General features: G+C 39.2%; 1 protein-coding gene across 4 annotated transcripts in view; it reads right to left on the bottom strand.

The window, feature by feature from the left end:
• Window positions 1-2,595: 2,595 nt before the first annotated feature.
• The window catches only part of LOC103724162 (NADH dehydrogenase [ubiquinone] 1 alpha subcomplex assembly factor 2), a 41,744-nt gene continuing 23,830 nt past the window's right edge, over window positions 2,596-20,509 (bottom strand). The window contains exons 5-8 of one of the 4 annotated variants that reach the window (XM_026800394.2): window positions 19,946-20,047; window positions 12,263-12,334; window positions 11,785-11,833; window positions 2,596-3,094 (exon numbers count right to left, since the gene is read on the bottom strand). In XM_026800394.2, the coding sequence (XP_026656195.2) occupies window positions 3,031-3,094; window positions 11,785-11,833; window positions 12,263-12,334; window positions 19,946-20,047 (287 nt within the window). In that variant the 3' untranslated portion in view covers window positions 2,596-3,030. Of the gene's footprint in view, window positions 3,095-11,784; window positions 11,834-12,262; window positions 12,335-16,131; window positions 17,864-19,945; window positions 20,048-20,509 lie in introns of those variants that run through there. The other 3 variants (XM_008815334.3, XM_039116668.1, XM_039116669.1) reach the window with 3 other exon arrangements.

The following is a 20,509-nucleotide window of genomic DNA, read 5'->3' as shown; positions in this document are numbered from 1 at the left end:
CTGTCACGAGTCGACCCCGATCTTCCTCGAGTCGATCCCAGTTTATCACAAGTCGACCCCAGGTCTGCTTACAGCAAGAAGGCCCTCTGTAGTCTCTTTCCGCCTTCTGCGTCAAAGTGATGTCTATAGTAAGATTCTCTCCGGACCATGATGTCTATAGTAAAAGGTTGAAGTGATGTCTACAGTAAGCTGTCTTGGGATTTCAAACCGTTTCAAGCTCTGAACTCCAAATAAATTTAAATCCGCGAAAGCTGCTACTCATCTACAAAATGGGAAGAAGAAAACCAGCCCAGGCATCCGCAGCTTCCACCTCCACTCCGTATTCTCTCCCCCTCTCACTTCCTCCACTCTCTCCTCTATCCACCAGCACTCCACTCAACCATTCCGTCTTTCGCTCCTCGTCTCAACCACCTCATCAACTCCGCACTAGCTCTCTCTCCATCCATCAATTCTCGACTCAACCACTCTCTCTCTCCACTTATCACTACTCTCTCTCTCCATCCAACTCTTCTCTACAACATCTCCATCCATCCGAACCATCATCACTCCTCTAACCCTTCTTCATCTCTCTTAATCCATACATCCTCCTCCTCTTTAAATATTTATGCTTAATTAAGTTTTGAGCGTCCTCCTCACAAAAGTCTACTGGTGTGTGTTAAAATGTAAAAAAGATCTGCGATCTTTGTAAGCATCGTTTGTACTTTCAATGATAAATATTTGCAGTTTACATTTTATTTTTACTTCCATGTTTATCATCGTCCTCTTATACTAAGCCGGAATACAAAACGGTAGCAAGGTACTGTAGCAAAATACTGTATCACCGCAAGTTAATCCACTTCTTCTGAGATAAATATTCATAGTTAATTTTATGTTTGTTTTTATGCTTGTTCTTAATTAATGCGTTTGACCTATTTGTCTGTAATTAGTACATTTGTCTAAGTCGCTAATTAGCAGCTAGTCTTATAAATAATCATGAGTTCGAGCGAATTGGTATATAATAGCTGAATATTCTTCGGAGCGTCTCAAGTGCGGGCATGCTATATACCTCGTCACTTGCATAAAGGCCTTTTAAAATATCTGCCAGAACGACGTAGCAATGAGGTTACAATATGCCCGCATCTGAGATGCTCCGAAAAATGTTCAGCTATTATGTACCAATTTGGTTGAACTCTGTCCTAATTTTCTACTGAGTCATTCGCTCAATTGACATTCATTCTTCTGCCTATGAATCAGGTTCAAGTTCGGTCAATTACGTCAAAACCAAACATAATTCAAGCTTATTTTATGTTAAACTGAAACTATTTGGATTGATTGACAAACTCAACACTTATCTCCTGGTACCTTTTACCTTTAACATCCAGGTCTGTCTCTTGACATACCAAATCTTGAATGTCGTAAATTGAAGCATTATGTATCATAGGGTCACATATACGATACTACTCGCACAGACAAAACAATACATTCATCAGTTCAAGTTTCATTTTAACCAAAAGGATGTCTCAGTCATTATTATGTCTGCCTAAATTTTCTAAATAATCCTTTTAAATATTATCAAGCATCCAAACTAATATTTCACAGAAAAAGCATTCGGACTAATGACTTAAAAACAGATGTTAGAACCATGTTTAGTACATTAGCCGAGGTTCAATATCTTGATTCCCATAACATTGGCCCAGATCTAACCATATAGACCTTCCTGATTTTTTCATGACTTTCTTGCCCATGATAAATCTCATGTTGCCCATCGGATAGCAAGACGAACTGAGATCTCACTGGATTTAAGAACCTTATTGTAGACTGAGTCACAAGCACCATAAGAGGAAAGAAGGATAAACGAGAAAATTGGAAACAGAATACAATATCAGTCATCTTGACATCTATCAGGAGAACTTATCACTGGCAACCAATCAACTGTGGAAGAAAAGTATCCATGTGTCAATCTGGAAACGGCTTCAGGCCTCTTCCGGACTGCACCTCTGCATCTCTAATTTGAATACCGAAATGAAGCAGCTGGTAGAGGGCTGTGTCCACTCACCTTAATAGATTTTGAAGATTTTGGATTGATTCTGGTAGGAAGACAGTGAATTGAAGAGAGATACATCCCATGGCAACAGTTGCATATCAACAGCATACTACTACCTAAACTAACTGCACAAATGGTATGTCTCTGACATATAATGCCGCTGTAGATGGAGTTCCTTTGAGTTTCTTTTCCCCTTTCTCTCTTTGAGATAAGTGACGATGATATAGAGGTTGTACAACTAAAGTTTTGCAGATTGTCAGCTTCAAACCAGTACGAACACTTAACTTCCATGATATGTATCACATTAAAAAACTGGTGCTTTCCATAAAAAAAAAGTTCCTAAGTGTGCTCAAGCTGAGTACATTTATATATCAGCTGATATAGTTTCAACAGATGATTGGAGACATGACTGCTCAGAATTGCTCGTTTAAGAACATAGTAGGAAAAGTCTCCTCGCTTCTTACCAGATACATAACAAATCCTGTTCTTTGACTGATGCAGAAAGCACGGAAAGGTTACACTCTTCAGTTGAGTTCTTTAGTTTAACAGACAACTACGCAAATATAAGCTACTTCATATGAAATATACCTTCTGTAAATGATACTCGCAAACAATCAAATTTACACACTCCAGTTCTCCATTAATATAATGAGCAGGCCTGTTTACATCATAAGTCACATCCCATGCAGAAGAATGGAAGACTAAATAATTTTTAGCAATCATACATGTCATCATGAAATTGAAACAGATTTCAGAAAGACCCTAGCCCTACAAAAATGGAGGGCAAATGTCCAAATCTACAAACTTGACATCTTGTGATGTATGGTTCTCAGCATTATATCATAAATGGCATCCCAAGCAACGGAACAGATCAAAAAATATTTTCAGAGAAAGGAGTGGATCTGCAGTGTATCGAGATCCATCATTCACAATGAAATGCTCAATACCCATTGCCAGATTAGTTTAAAATTACTGGCAAGGCAGCTAAGCTCATATGAGAATGGTTTTCATGTTGGCGGTTGCCATGTCCCTGGTTTGAATGATTCTCCAGATCCTGTTGGTTCTGAGGACCTGAAATTAGGTTTCAATAAACAAATCCATTATTATCAGCACCTTTCTCCATATTCCAGTTTAGCTGGAAAAATTTTGCTTTAAGTCGTCATTCTGTAAGTGCATAAACCCAAATGCATACTGCGACACTGATCTTAAGTTCTAACACAGTTTCTCCTGTTAATATTACTTCACAGGCAACTATAATAAAACAAATGATAATAGAAAACATATGGCCTGGAATAAAGACCATTTGAAATTCACTTTTCTAAAGAAACAATGTAGCGATTCTAAATGCTCCTCTTTGATAGAAGATAGGAGACCGCAATAGCTATTCTGGAACTGCTAGAAAATAGAATTGGATTGCCTGTCTCAATACACACTTTTCATCGTGGGTCTTTCATATTATAACTTATATAGATGTGCCCTCAAAATCCTTGCAAGATGTTAATCAGGTTCTTATAAACTGAGATAATCTTTTTACCAGCTCCTTCGTATCCCTTTATGCACGTTACAATGTCAAAGGCCTCTTAGAACAATGTGAAATCAGAGTGTAAGCTGAACAATCTGATTTAGAGTATTTCCAATATGATACATGATGGAAACTGGAATTTGAAATCTGATGTGCAGCAAAAATTTAAGAAAAAAGTTAAAATAGATAGAGTATTTCCAATATAAATATTGTTACATGATGGAAACTGGAATTTGAAATCTGACGTGTATCAAGATAATAAAACATATAATTGGTTGCTAAAGGTTGCTAGCTTAAAGGTGAGAGTAATGGAGGAAGAAAATTTGGCTGGAATCTCAACATAAAATTTACAATCAAAAATGATTTCCTAGGAAATGAAGAATGCAACAGGAACCCAATCCAAAAGACATAATACTTCACCATAAGGGAAAGAAAAAACTAATAACAAAATGTAACCTGTTATCCGAAACCCAATTTGGGAACCAACTAATATGCCTCCAGGTTGTAAAACTATAGGAGGTAAATTTGGAGGAAGAAAATTTGGCTGGAATCTCAACATAAAATTTACAATCAAAAATGATTTCCTAGGAAATGAAGAATGCAACAGGAACCCAATCCAAAAGACATAATACTTCACCATAAGGGAAAGAAAAAACTAATAACAAAATGTAACCTGTTATCCGAAACCCAACTTGGGAACCAACTAATATGCCTCCAGGTTGTAAAACTATAGGAGGTAAATGAATTTTGAAAAGAAATTAAGTTCCAATGGATTGGTGGGAAAATACAAAGTTAGCTTAGTTGCAAAGTGTTTTCCACAAAACCAGGTGTAGATCATTTTGATTATGCCCTATTGCTAGAATTACCACCATAATTCTTATTTCTTAGGCCTCGATTAACAAATTAATAATTCTTCAAATGCATGCAAAACATCATTCTTAAAAAGCAATTTAGATGAAGAAATATATATGAACCAACCAGAAGGATTTTATTTCCAGTAAAGAAAACAAAGTTTGCAAATTAATTAGATCTTGAGATGGCCAAAAACAAGCACCAAAGAAATGGCTTGCGAAATTTAATAATACTGCCCCATCTTATGGCTTTAAAATATAGAAAATTGATAAATATGTTCAGGGTAAAGTAGTTGGTGACCAAATAGTGACTTTATGTTTGTCTCTATATGACATTCCAATCATTGGGACAAAGCTTGAAGGGATAAACATGGTTAAATCCTTTCTATCTCAAAGTTTAACAAGCAAAATTTCAGTAAGGCAGACTAAACACTAAACACTAAATTTTTAAGAACTCTTCAAGAGATTATCATGTCATAAACTAATTACATAGAGAAACTACTAAAGAAATTCTTCAATTGTTTCAATTGCAAACCAGTGTCTACTCCTTATGATCCAAGAATTCAATTTAAAGAAGAAAAAAAGTGGACCTGCTTCACAAGCAAAGTTCACACAAATAAGTGGATCACTATCACTAGGAATTCTAACAAATTATATGCTGATCTTGCATATGATGTAAATAGATAAGTAGGTACACAACTAATCCCAATAATCGACATTGGAATGCATTGAAAGGGTGCTAAAATATCTTTAAGAAGTTATATCTTATGGCTTGTATTTTACACCATATCCTGGTGCCTGGAAGGATAAAATAATGCTAATTAGATTAGTGACATACTAGACTACAACTAGATTTGTATTCCTCTAGCAGGTGATGCCATTTCTTGGCACTCTACCGAAAAACTGTGATACATAGCAGCACTATAGAATCTGAAATTATTGTAACTACATGTCTAGGAGTTGAGTGGCTAAAAGATTCATTGCTTGATATGCTATTAATTGAAACACCAATACCTCCAATACCTTTGCAGCAATTGATAAATGCAATTAAAGAGTGCAAATATGAAAATGAATCATTATATATAAGATATCAATTATAGATCATGCTATTGCAGTCAATTATGTGAGATCCCAAAAGGATTTGGCTGATCCATTTTTCTAAAAATCAGCTGCTAGGGCTGCTATAGTGGTTCCAATAAGAAACTAGTATGCTAAATACTATCTAGCAGTGCTATATTGACACTTGGTATGAAGTGGCTAAAATAATGGTTTAAAACCCGCTATGGTGGCTACGTGTTCAAAGTGGGTGATTCATTTCATAGTGGACTAGACTGGTTTCTAATTGGACCGGCCCAACAATCAGCCAATCCAATAGGTTGTATAAAGTGTGGGCCAATCTAGTTCTTTCTTGCCCTAGCCAAATGAAGCATGGGAGCAAAGAGAAGAAAGAGAAGTGAGGAAGAAGGCGACCCTCTCCACCCTTCCTCTCACCCCTCCTACACTTCCTTATGAATGCTCTGCAACTGGTACACCATGAACACTGAAGAGAAGAGTTTATTGTCTATTAATGACAATATTTGTATGGTAACTTGTATTATATGATGGTGAATATCTTTCTTCTATGGTTGATGTTATGTGATTGTGGACATCGTTATCTTATAACTGATACTATGTGATTATATGAGCATTTTTATCTTATGATGGTGAATGATGCTATTATGTTGAGTGAATGATGATATGAGATTATAGATCTTTATATTACATGGATATTGATATGAGATTATGATGCTAGATGGATGATATTTTGCAGCTTTATCCTTGATTTTTTCATCTTTTATTGGCATGAAATTGAAGTATTGATATTTTATACTCAGAAAAATTGAAATATTATAGCAGCCCATTTTGGACACAGTTCCTGCATGCCTTCCATTCATTATCCATTATGAAACTCCCCAGCCACCACAAGCACACAACCTACCATTTGATACATTAGGCTGCTCAGCTTACAAAGGGATTGTCTAGAATAGTGGTTATAGAATTATTGAGGGGGATGGTTTGAAGCCTCCAATACAGTCAACAACAGTAGCAACCCAATATTTAAATAGTTCGATAAGTCTAGGAGCACCAACATTATTATGAGCTATCCCTAAGGTGATAGCGCTCATAAAATGCAAGGGAAAGAGTTTCTAAACTCTGAATGAAGCCAAGATCCAAATGCAAGGTACTACCTTGCAAGTAACCTTCGAGGATTCGCCTATATGTGAATAGTGAAACCGCGACGATGGGAAGTGGATTATTCTCCAAGACATAAAAAGCAGGAATAGTATACCAAAACATGACCTTAAAAGCATTAACCCACAATGAACCCTTGAACTGTGCTATATTGTTTGGAACATATAGAATTACGAGCAACGAGCCTTGTTTCAAGGTGTAGTTCACCATGGCTTCATGGATGGATATAGTTATCACTAAGTAAAGTTTCAACCTGGAAGGTACCTTCACCTATTGCATTGTACAAGGCGCCCAACTAAGTCATTTATAAGAATTAAAATTTTAGACCATGTAGGGAAATGTTAAATTCATGTTACTTGCTGATTTAAAATTTCAGATATGATTTCACTTTTGATCTCTATTCAATTGGTTGGGCTTTGCATTTAACGTTTATTATATTCCCTTGCTCTTAGGCCTTTGATGAATCTATTGCCTCTTCACCTACCTTGAATTAAATGCGAGTGGTTGTGAGATGGCAGCTGCGCCCCTTTACCCTCTTCTCATTAGAAAGATGTGTTACTAAGCGTATTAAATGGGCAGCAGATTCTGAAAACTACATTAAAATCCAGCATCCAGCTGATGGCGGACCACTGCAGGGGAAAGAGGGAAAGAGGAAGAAGAAGGGAAGGAGGAGGAAGAAGAGGTTATAGAGACGCAGAAAGAAGAGGTTATAGGGACGCAGAAAGAAAAGAAAAGGAGGAAGAAGAGAAGAAGAAGAAGAAAAAGGAGGCGGCTAGGGTTTTTTTATTCAACCATCAATTTCCCTAATTCATGAGCGGGGTGGCCCTTATATAGGCCTTACATCATGAATTGACCAAGTCAAACAATTAACAACTAATCAAACTTGGACCCTTCAATTAATTGACTAAGTCAAGTAATTGATTACATACCAAATTAAACTTTACTAACATTAGACTATTAAACCAATTGATCACACCCAAAATTAGACCTTTATAATTACGTCTTACATTGATCAATTGATCCAATTACTTGACTCAACAACCAAATCGACTCCAAAATAACAGAAACACAACTAAATCAACTCAAACAAAAGCAACTAATAACGCAATAAAAGAAACATGATGTAGATTCGAATGAACTCAATCCAGGGCCAGCCACAATGATGCCAATCTCTGATGCAAACGCGAGCGAGTGGCTCTGAAGGCGCGATCATCGGAATGAAGGGCTCTGATGTCCCTATCAACTCCTTCCAGGTGGAAAAAACTCGACCCCATCGAGTGTAGGTCTGGCAGGCTGTCGTACTGCTCTAGAAGATCAGGGTCAAGGTGCTGCAACTCGGCTCTAGAAATCCACGTTACGTCAGACTTTGGTCAGCCTTTCCACTGAACAAGGTAACGTTGGTATCCACCATTCCTAGTTGACATAATTGCTCATCTAATATATGTTCTTTTTGTTCTTTGCATGCATAAAATCTTGGAGGCGGCGGCTCAACAGCAGATAACAGGTCAGGATGATCAATAAGGGCAGGTGTGTCAACAAAGGGGTCAGAATGAATGATTGTTGTCTTTTTGTAGGAGATTGAATCTTTAATATTAAATGTCGCACTAATCCCATAGTCATTAGGAAAATCCACAACATATGCATTCAAATTAATTTTCTTTAGGACTTTGAACGAACTCGCACTACGAGTTTGCAATTTCTTGAACATTCCGGAAGGAAGTTGTTCAGACCTAATTCTTACCATAACATAGTCTCTTACGCTTAGCTCTTGATAACGTTTGTGCGAATCAGCAAAAAATTTATATTTTAAGTTATTAGAGTGAATGTGTTTGCTGATCTGTAGATGCGATGCAAATGACCGTGCAGACTCAAACACTCTATGCGGATGAATCATGAGGATCAGGTCTACGGTGGCAGGGTGCTCAAAGTTGGACTCCACATTGTTAACTTGAGCCATACGGGTAATCGGCTCTCGACATCTTTCACTACCTCTTTCGACGTAGTGATGTAGAGTGGTTTGTTTGTACTTAGGTCAATAGTTTTTCTTTGGAAATCATTCTAGACAAGTTCTAATCCGGTGGGTTCGTCTTCAAAGTCGTCTACATAGTCTTCTACGTTTAGTTCATAGACTTCTTCAACATATTCGGCCTCTTGGCTTTCAGCTTCTGGTTCAATAATCAGGTAGGCCTTAGTGGAACATTAGGACGCTATGTGGCCGAATTGTTGACACCTAGAACATTGGGTTAGATTTCTAGGGGTATGGGGAAGAACTATAGGTGGTGCGGCCAAACCAATTTCAAACTGGCCTGCAATAGGAATTGGCAGTTTAGGGGTCCTACAGTTTCGCAAGAACTCACAGATCTCTTGTCTGATTTCTTTTTTTCAGCTTGTATGGCAGCGAACTAGTCCTTGATGAATTTCAGAACTTCGGAGTCCATGGTAGCTAAGGAGACTTTAGGTTGATCGACTTAATACTCCTTATCACTACGGGTTGACATGCAATGATAACACTATATATGATGATATGAAATGCAATGTCAATACTGAACCCTAGCAAATATAATGATTTCAACCGATACTAAAAGATGATGCAGGACAACCTAACAATGCAGCCTACTATGATTCAGAAATCAGCAAGCTTTCACAAAAGTAACTTAAAATTTAAATATTGCTGATTTTACTTCAGTTATTTCGGAGTTAAAGTATAAGATTAACCAATTGAAGAAATTAGGTTGCAATCAAGTATTACGGTTGTTCTGATCCTAAAGTAAATTAGTCGTTGACGTTGAGAAACGTTCTGTTGCTAGAGTGTGCTAATTTAATAACAAAGATTTAATGGGTAATAAGACGGGTTCAAAAGTGAGAGGTTCAATGTTCCGAATTTTGACAAGAATGTAAGTTTGCAAGAATATAGTTATCATGCAAGAGAACTAGAACATAATTACATTAACAAGCCTAAGAAAAGTAGAAACCTATCACCTATCGTGAAGCAGACGACCAGAATCGCTCGCTCGTGTGCTGGGGCAACGATCAAGGGCATGGTCACGGCAAGCAGGATTGTCAACTAGCGCAAATAGGGCTTGATCACAATAGCTCAGCGATTCCAATGTGAAAATGGGCCTATCGGGCCCAAAAATGGAAGAAGGGGTCGGCCGCATGGGCTTGGGCCGTGGAAAGAACTGGGGCGGATCAATGTGTGGGCGAGCCTGTGTGTTGGGCTCTAAATAGCGGCCTAGATGTGGTGACAGGCCTGCGGCCTGACGGGTGGGGGTTGAAGGCGAGCCTGAGGAACAAGTTAGGCCTGTGAGAAAGGGTGGGGAAGGAATTGTGGTGGGTCGGTGGGGTTGGGTGGATGTGACATGGGTGGGGGGTTGGATGAGTGTGACACGGGGTGGGGGTGAAGTGGGTTTGGGAACAGGGGAGATCTGAACAGGTGTGCCGAGAGAGGACGGGGGAAGGGGATGAGCCAGATGGGTGGGAGAGAAGGAAGAGGGTCTGATGGGAGATGGGAGGTGCTCCTCATGGCGGCGGTGTAGGCGGTGGCAGGAGAAAAGGGGGGGGTGAAGGCAAGTGGCGGAGATGGGAGGTGGTGCTCGCGGAGGCGAAATGGCGGGCGGGGATGGTGGCATGGCCGGCGGAGGCCGGTGGTCGGTGCTCCTCGTGGTAGAGGAGGCCAAGAGGGGGCGGCGGTGGGCATCGGCAAAGGCGAAGCAGCGCGGAGGCGGTACGACGCAGCGGCAAGGCGGCGATGCAGCACGGGAGGTGGGGTGGCAGCGGATCTTGATGGCGACGGGGGCGGCGAGGCCGGAGGGGCGACGGTCGCAGCGGCTAGGGTGGAGCGGCGCTTCACGGGCGGCGGCGACGGCGGGCGAACAGAGTTAGAAGATGAATAGAGGGAAGGGGTTTTTCTTTTTTTTCTTTTTTCTTTTCTTTTTTTTCACACACAAGTCACATGCGTTTTTTTTCTTTTTCTTTCTTTCTTGTTTTTTTTCTCCTTTTTTTTTAACTCGGATCCGGTTAGATTCGGATTTTCTTTGTGGGCATTGAAGGGGGGGAAGAATTACCTGCGGTGGTGGCCGATTCGGCGCTGCAGGGGGCAGGGGTTCAATGCAAAGGTCCCATGGTGTTTCTTCTTCTCCGAAACCGGCGCGCGGCAGCGGCGTGAGAACGATGGGGCGCTTGGGGAGGGGCTGTGGCATCTCTCCTCGGATCTGATGAAGGGCGGTGGCGACGGAGAGGGTCTCTCCTTTCTGTTCTTCGGGCACCGCTGGGAGAAAGCGGGTGTCATGCAGTCCGGCTCCTTCGTGGCTGAAGGGAGGGCAAGGCAAGATCTTCCTTTTCGTGCGCCGCCGAAGGGGAGGAAGACTCAGGGGTTTGGGTTTGGGTTTTGGTTTGGAAGAAGGAACGGGGAACCGCTCCTCAACCGAGGATGAAACGTCCCAAACCTTTTCAACCTGGGCCCCTCGTGTAGATCAGTGTCCATAGGACATATTGGACATATTGGTAAAAATATGATATAATTCTATTTTCAAGGCAAAATCTTTAAATATCTAAAAGTGGTAGGAATGTTGAAGGAAAAGAGTCATGAGGGAAATGGCATATCTTTAATGGTGAGATGAAGAGATTTGGCAAGGATGTTTGGTTTAAACAGATAACTCAACAATTGCTTTCTTTTCATTTTTTAAATATTAAATTGAATGCATTTGGTCCTCTAGACATTGTATGAGTTTCAATATATCTACCTAACATCAATATACAAATATGAACAGTGCTGCTTATTTGTTTGTATGTATGCTTCCATGTTTTAAAATATGCAATGAAGTATCTAACTGTACGTGTAAATTAACTAAAACCAAAAGTATACATATTATGATTACATGTGGCAAGAGATGGTAGGCAAGATAAATAAGCACATAAACAGTCTTGTTGATTGGAAAATCTAAATTCTGTAAAATATGATAATTCAATTAAAGTAAGCTATTATGTTAGTGGAGCTCTTTTGATGCCCACTAAATTAAGCATCTAATGATCATCTCCACAATTTCCACTTAGGTACTTCATATTTGAGAAATGACTGAAGCAATAATTAAAATTTTGCAGTTTTGAGATACAGGATCACATAGGAACCATAATTTTTCATTGCTTTAGAATTTTACCTGTCTTTGTTTTTGGTACCATCAATCTCATCAGATACTTCCTCAAATCCTGTACAATCAAAATATTAGTATAGAAAACCTTTACTAATAAATTAGAAGCTCCAGTTCATGGCCATTTCAAATGACAGAATATTCTCATTCCTTGTCATATCAAGAAATCAGCATTTCAGATCTTTGGTAACAAGTTACAATCAAATTAACAACAATTTAATTTTTGATATTCTAACTAGAAGAGTGACAATTTTTTGTTCCAATTCAGGAACAAACATGCATAATAAATCTAATCTATTGAAGGAAATAATATTTTGAGAGAAAAATTAAGGGAAATAATATAGGATGAAAAAAAAAGATTACCAGGCATGAATATAGCTCTGTACATTGTGTTACAATCATAATATGTTTATTAAATTATCATGTATCAACAAAGCCTATGGGAAAACAAATAAGCATTAAGTACAGTAAATAAGAAAGAGTCTACCTCTATTATGATCAAAGGAAGCACCAGGAAATTGCTGAATGAAACTTTTAAGGTCTAGAGATCCACCTTTACCTGCATTTCAATGGTCGAAAAAGATTGTAATGGATCAATTTTCATACATTGCACTAATTAACTTGAAACATTTTAGAACGGGAATATGATATGTTCATGGATCTGGAAGTTATTGACCATCAACATAGCCTCTTCTTAATATTGATGACATATAAATATACCTACATACATGCATGAATGCATGCATACAAGCATACGTACATACATATATACATATGTGATGTTGGAAAAGAGGCATACATACATACATACATATATATGTGATAATTCTCAACTCTGGATCTGGAAGTTATTGACCATCAACATAGCCTCTTCTTAATATTGATGACATATAAATATACCTACATACATGCATACATAAAAGCATACATGCATGAATGCATGCATACAAGCATACGTACATACATATATACATATGTGATGTTGGAAAAGAAGGCATACATACATACATACATATATATGTGATAATTCTCAACTCAAGAGTTCCGAAGCAAAGCATTGCTCTAATGAGAAGTTGGATCCCTATCTATTCCGGCAGGTTCAAGGAGTCAATGTCAGAAATCACAACAAAAATTGAGGCTAAAGCAGCTGCTTCAGTCAAGGTAAAGTGAATTGGGATTAATCATGGAATGCCGTACCGGCCCGTACCGGCCGGTACGTACCGGTCCGGTCCCGGAACGGATAAAAAACCGGTATATCCCGGTTTTTTATCCGAACCGGCCGGTACGGGTGCGAACCGGCCGGTTCGGGCCCGTACCGGCCGGTTCGGGCCCGTACCGGCCGGTTCGGGCCCGTACCGGCCGGTTCGGAGCCCGTACCGGCCGGTTCGGAGCCCGTACCGGCCGGTTCGCACCGGTACGATTTTTTTTTTTTTTAGAACCACAGCGCTGCGGGCTGTGGTTTTTGAAACCACCGCATACCGGCCGGTACGGTACCGGTACCGGCCGGTACGGACCGGACCGGACCGGTACCGTACCGGTCCGGCCGGCCACCGGTACGCCGACCGGTACCGGTACGGCGGACCTTGGGATTAATCTTCTTTGGAAAACTGATTCATTTGTAAAAATGGTTGCTGTGGTTGTTAAGCTAGAAGAAACTGTATCTATAAGCTCTAATATCATTAAACTCCCCTCAAGTGCGGTGTAACTCCCACAACACCTTGCTTCATCTCGAAGGAAGAGCCAGAGTTACACCGATTCGTGTATATAAGTTCTGGTTTTAAGCCACCATGTAATCATTTACTGCTTAATATAATTACTGGGTGGGTATACCTCCCATTTCATCACAAAAAAAAAAAAAAACATAGTAGACCAGTCAAACAACCTAAAACCATGCCTTTATTTGCAGCTGCTATCATAAGGATTTCTATGAAATATTATGATTCTTAGGCTTACAGATACATACAGCAAGAACTCAACATATGCCGAGGAAAAAAGTATGTATAAATTATGCATGCATGTACATAAGCATGCATGTATATTACCTATATATGTACCTGCATACCTAGTATATACAAATATACGTACTTAAGTACCTATGTACTTATGAATCTATGTACCTATGTACCTATTGTACATATGCATGCATGAATGTAGGTACGTATGAACATATGTATGTATGAATGAGTGGGTGTAACATCTAAGCAAGATTCTTTCTGTTGAAATATTGTGTTGTTAGCATCATTTCAACTGAAATGCCCTGGAGTATTCAATCTTTGGGTTTTATAAATGTTGGGTAAGATGAAAATTATGAGATCTCAATACCTTTGAAAGTTCTTCGCATTTAAAAGTTGCTGAATTCGCACTAAAGCTGCAACCAATTTTTTTATTCTTAAAGAATTTGAAGTTCTTAGTATTTTTATTGAACTCATATGGGAATAGTTTCATATTTACAAGTAATATCATAAATAAATAGATTACTTAAATGATAATATGTAAATAAGGCTGTCTTTGCTGGCCTTCTGGTTTGTTGTTTGTATCTCTAGTAGTCCACCTGCAAAGCCATAGACCTAACCGATCTAACGCTAGTGATCGAACTCATCAATATAGCCTACTTAACTGCCCAAACATTCTTATAAATATAGGCTAAGGTGGGAGGCTAGGGAGGTAAAGGAAAGAGTGTACAGGCATTTTCAGTGTGTGTGTGAGAGAGAGAGGAAGAATAAGATCAACAAAAAGGGAATCTTAAAAAAGCATCAATGCATTTCATTCACACGTTCGAATAAAAGTATTAGAATCAAAAGAGTAGTAAATTCATTGAGGTCATGAAAAGAAAATACATCTTCAAAATCTCCCACTCACAAAAACCAAGAGTATTAAACAAGGATGATTTCCTTGGCAGTATAAGTATCTTTACATCTCTCCTATTCAAGTTTAGATTTCATTTATAAGGAATTTCACCATGCCTTTTTTATTTAAGATTATATTTGCCTATTGTTTGTTTTTGAACCTAGATATTTTTTAAAGTTCTAAAACCTTGGTTGCATCAGAGGACATGACAATGAGAATAATAAGAAGCTCATTCGAATTATCAACAAGGGTATAGCTGAAATAGTTGCAACAGAAATGAGAATGCAAGGCAGTGTCACCTGGGCACGACAAAACTAGGAATTTTTTCATGTCTCCACACGGACATGACAAGACACGACACAACAAGCATTGACACGACAAGCATGGAATGCATGGAACACACCAGTGACATAGCTCTTTGGTCTGAAAGAGGGGGAGGGAGAGAGAGAAAGAGATAGAGAGAGCAGAGATGTAGCAAGAGCAAAAGAGAGAAGGGAGAGGTGGAGATGAGTGAGAACAAAAGATAGAAGGTGCACACCTTTCTTGCATGAAGGCAGCAAGGGCACAGGGCGAAGGAACAATTCGTGCGCCCAGAGGAGAGTGTTGGTGTCATTGGTAGGCTAGAGGGAGAGGGCCAGGCATGCCATCACCAATAGTAAGGCAATAATATTTGGATTTAGGTGTCTGATCACAATGCTATCTGATTTGAACATTAGAAGCTCTCTCTCTGCTTCCAATTAGATCTGAGATTTTCCTCCCATAAAGTCAAAAATGAAAGGGAAGGGTTCTAATATATCAAAGGAATATTTTGAAGTACAGTGGATACATCAAAAAATTGTGTAATGGATAATCTTTGAGAAGCATGTAAACAGTTTTCTATGCTGACTAGATACCTCACTTGCATGGGTGAAAGACCAGGACCACATAAAATTACATGGTGGATTAAACAAAGTTCACCCCATAGCATGGATAATGGGTTTACATGAAATTATGGCCCAAAATTGATAATTTATCTAGAATACAAATATTTTCAAACCCCAAATACATTTAAATATTATTATATGTATATGAATTAAAATATTAGCCATGTCCATGAGTCCCATTTTTTAAACTTGCCATGTTGGATACTTTAGTACATCTAGACACTTGCCACTTGTGTCTAGTAGCCAAGTAACACCAAGGGGTTTTAGCCAAGATTTTAACTTTCGGCGGGATGGAAACTATCCTGACCATCCCCCGTCCCTTTTTTGTGAGAAAATGGAACCAATGCTGGGTCAGGACCCCAAAACCCATCCACACGGAGAGAGAAGAAGAAAGAGGAAAAGAAGGAAGAAAATATGAAGAAAAGAAAAATGTGAAGTGAAAGAAAGAAAGGACGGGAGAAGAAAAAGAAAGAAAGGAAGGAAAGAAAGAAGAAAGGAAAGAGAAAGAAGAAGAAAAAGGAAAAAATAAAGGAAGGGATAAGAAAAAGAAAGAAGAAGAAAAGGTAAAGAAAGGAAGGTGGAAGAAAAGAAAGAAAAGAAGGAATGAAAGAAGAAAGAAAGAAAAGAAGAAGAAAGGGAGAGAGACGGAGGATATTTACTGAGACGTTTGACCGAGACCGCTGCCAGGATGGGGTGGGATAGCAAGGCATCCTATTCCTTGAAAAAACTGGGACACCCCCATCTCAAGGGATTTAAAACATTGGTTTTAGCATAGTGTGCCATACCAGTCCATACTGGTGCATATCGGGCATACCATGGTATGTTGTACCGACACTCGGTACGCCTATGCTAATGGTACGCCTGACGTACCGCGTATCGTACCGTACCAACACTTGGTACGCCTATGCTAGTGCGGCACCAGTACGGGGTTCAGTACCGGTATGGCGAACCTTGGGGCATACCTTATTATATTGGTATCAAACTGTTACGCAGTAGGGGGTGTACGGAGTATCGGTACATCAAGCCCATCCCATCCCGGGCATATCTACCGACACTACTCCAAGATGGTACCATTGTAGGGTAATTAGTGAACCCTTGTAGGAAAATACAAAACAACCAGTGATATCAAAGCTTTTTGAATTTAATATTTTGGTCACTTTGAAATATCTCTATACTTATTAGAAAATTTTAATTTTGGCATTTCAAGATATTTTTCTTTCTGATCCTTCACTTCAACATTCCAATGTTCTATTTGATTTATGCTTTATGATTTAAAAGTTATTTATTCTTCAATGGAACATTAAATTCTTTGATCATCACAGAGGTTTCCTTGCAAAGGTACGTAGCTCACTTCATCCATTGACTGTCCTTTTCAAGTGATTAGCGACAATTATAGTGCACCTTTTGTAGAAGAAGGCTTGGTGTTTTGAAGTTGCTTTTTTGGGTTGAGTGATATTTGAAGTAGCTTTGATGTGTTAAGTTCCTTGTACCTCTGAAGATATAATGTATTATATACTATACACTATACCGAAAGTTTTATAAGTAGATTTTGTTAAAGATTTATGGCCTGTGATGCATTTTTCATCATGATCAATCTGATCATATGATTTCTTCTAATAATGGTTCAAGTTTGATGTTGCTTTTGATCAACTATGATGACCACACCTCAGGGTTCTGAGGAGTTTGAGACTTGGTTTCATGAAGTACAGGCTACAAAGCAACACAAGATTACCCTAATGAAGCACATAGTTTTTTTTTAATAGACAAGCACATTGATAAAATACTTGGCACCAGAAATCTTGCTGAAAATAAAGCCAACTGGACTAGGATCCATATCAAGGCCTAGTAGACTACGAGGAACAATTGGAAGGAGACACGAGGTGAAGGAATTCAAAAGGCATGTCTAGCTATTCCTATGCTGAAAATCCTGCATGAGATATGTTGAATCAAATAGCAACAGCATATTAGTTTAATAAAAAGAATAAAAAGGTTTAATATATGATGATTAAACATTCAAAACTAACAAATGTAAGGTTGGGCATGATAAAATCATGAATGAAACAACAAACAGTTGATGTGAAGAAGTTTGAATGCTTAAGACAGCCTGAGCAGGTGAGTGATTTAAGAATGGAACCTTTTCTCTTTTCCTTTCCTAATTGCTAGGTGTTCCGCCCGTCTTACCTGAAATGATGACGCCTTAACTGAAACGAGAGTCTCACCCTCCATCAGGGCATCCCGAAATGCTTACGAGACAAACAACAAAAACGCGGGCAAAAGGAGTCCACGGGTCAGGATCCAACTGAAGAATGGGTGGGACCCTAAGAAAATATACACGCCATGCATAAAGAACTTACATTTAGCAGCAGTTAAATCTATATTCCATAAACATCTAATTTCATCGACTACGTTTTCTTCCAATTGATATGCAATAAGTGAAAATCAATTTTTATGTTTCTCGATGGTCTGACTTGTTAGACATTTCTGTCATCCTTGCTCAATGTTTTGGTCAAGCAGGCCACAATTATCTAATTAGATGCACAAACATAGAGGCTCTTGTGCCTGACTAAAGTAAGAAGCAATATAAATTAGAGAATAGCAAATATTGAACCTTAAGGTGCTAAACTGACTTCCCATTTCAGAAAATAATTATGCTAAGCAAAGTTAGACGAACCGACATACCGGTGAAAACCGGTACGGGTTTGGGACTGGTTTGGAACCAGTACTGAACCAGTTCTAAAAAATAAAAAAAAAGGGCGGACGCGCACAGACACGTTATGCTGCAGAATGACATTTAATGCCACTCTGCCGCATTAAAAGCGGCCATGCGGGGCAGCGAGCCCTGCCGCATTAAAAGCGGCCATGCGGGGCAGCGCGTGGGCTCGCTGCCCCGCACAGCAAGCCCGAGCGGGGAATCGCGCGCGCGGTTTCCCGCGCGTGGACCGCGCGCGGGCACGAGTCGGGGACGTGTTTCCCCACTCGCGCCCGTGTCCCCGTGCGCAGGCGCGCTCCCCGCGGCCTCTCTCTTTTTTTTCTTTTCTTTTTTTCCCTCCTTTTCTTCCCGAGCTCCTCCTCTCTTCTTCCCTCTCTCCTCCTCTCTTTCCCCCTTCTCCTACGAACGAAAGAGCTCTTCTTCCCTGTGAGGTGCTCGAGAGGAAGAAAGAGGGCCGGTAGCGCGAGAGGTCTTCTTCCCCTCTCTACTCCTCTCTTCTCCTCTCTTCCCCCTTCTTCCCCGCGAGTACCGATGCGAACCAGTGCGATAAGCACCGGTACAAGCCCGAACTAGTGCGGTTCGACCGGTACCGGGCTTGTACCGGTTCGAACAGCACCGGTACGGCAAGAAACCGAATTCCACCACTGTACCGTACCGATGGAGGCCGGTACCAATACGGTACAGGCTGAACCCGTCGGTTCCGACCAGTTTAGCATACCATGATGCTAAAGAACTAGCAGCCTAACCAATTAGAAAAACCTCTAGACACAAGCATGTATACTTACAGTCAAGTCCTAGGTCATGAATTTGGTTGGCTATATGAGTTTGGTCAGCTATAGTGGTAATGTGTTGGTAAGAATAGTCATCACCTCTTTATCTTCATAACTTCCAATTTCCCAATTTAATTCTCATCCCCTCTTTGGCCTCATAAACCAGCACTAAATTTCTACCATGCAGAAATATTACAGAGTGTAGATATTACAAATCACATCTCTAACAACTAAAAAACAAAAATAGAAAGAGAAAAAAATTCACAAAAGCCCATAAGGTTTACTATCATTGATTCTTCTCAACATAAAAATGATGTGGAATTACTTCCAGAGCTAGATTTTGATCTACAAATGTTGCAAGGTTTGAGATATCAACTTGTTGACTGAATGGCATTAGAATACTTGAGCATATATCAGCATTATATTCTTGGATAAACATATTCCTTTCAATCTTTTTCTTTTTGTGTTAAGATATAGGTTGAAAGATTACAGTTTTATGCCAAAAAAATTATAGATTCTTGTTATGCCTTTTTATCCCCATTAACAAGCATAGGAGTTGAAGCACGATATCATTTTTTGACCAACGAGAAATTCAAATAATTTGAGGTTACAAGACTCATGTTAGTAGAAGAACTGGAGTACAATATCTTTTTTGGACCATAGGTAACTCAATAATTTTCAAATGAGCTAAGAGAAGATCTATATGTTAAACAAGTTTCTTACATGCCATAAGAATCATATATAATGTTTCATATCAACATAAAGAAAATAAAAATTAGGGTGAGTGAGATGAAGGAAAGCATTTTATGAAAATTTACAATGAGATTGCAGCATGTAAAATGATAGGACTTTCTTCAACAGCAAAGCTATGAACTATTAAATGTATACTGCAGCTTAAAAAATTTTAAAAAAAAACTTACTAATGGTCTTGCATTGACGAATACCGCCAACAAGGGACTTTCTTTCATCTTCTTCTTTCTTCTTCAGAACTTTGATAATGAAGCAAATGTTAATTATGATACCTTATATATATAAAGGAATTTAAGAAGGCTTGTTCAATTCAAATGATGAGAGGTAATAAAAAATGAATAAATAAACAAATCTATATACTAGTCTATATGATTATTCAAGAATAATTTTTATGAGTGGATGCTATATAGCATAGGACATTGAGCCTAACAATATATCATCAAGAAATCTTGTAACTACAAGGTGATCAATGTATACGAAGCTATAGATGGATCTTATAATATATCAAATGACTTACATAATCAAACAAAGAATGAGATATTTCACATAGACACAAGACCAAGGTCTGCTGAACCGACCTGTACCGGTCGGTTCAGCCCGTACCGGACCGGTACCGAGCCGCACCGGTCCGGTACAGGGGTATAAAACGGTTCCGACCCAATATGGGTCGGAACCGTTTGGTTTGAGCCTCGTACCGGTGCGAACCTGGGTCGGAACCGTTTGGTTTGAGCCTC

This window comes from Phoenix dactylifera, unplaced genomic scaffold (genome assembly GCF_009389715.1).
Source record: "Phoenix dactylifera cultivar Barhee BC4 unplaced genomic scaffold, palm_55x_up_171113_PBpolish2nd_filt_p 000119F, whole genome shotgun sequence".
Taxonomy (NCBI): Eukaryota; Viridiplantae; Streptophyta; class Magnoliopsida; order Arecales; family Arecaceae; genus Phoenix; species Phoenix dactylifera.
The sequence above is the reverse complement of the archived record's forward strand: the minus strand, read 5'-3'. Positions and strand labels throughout refer to the sequence as shown.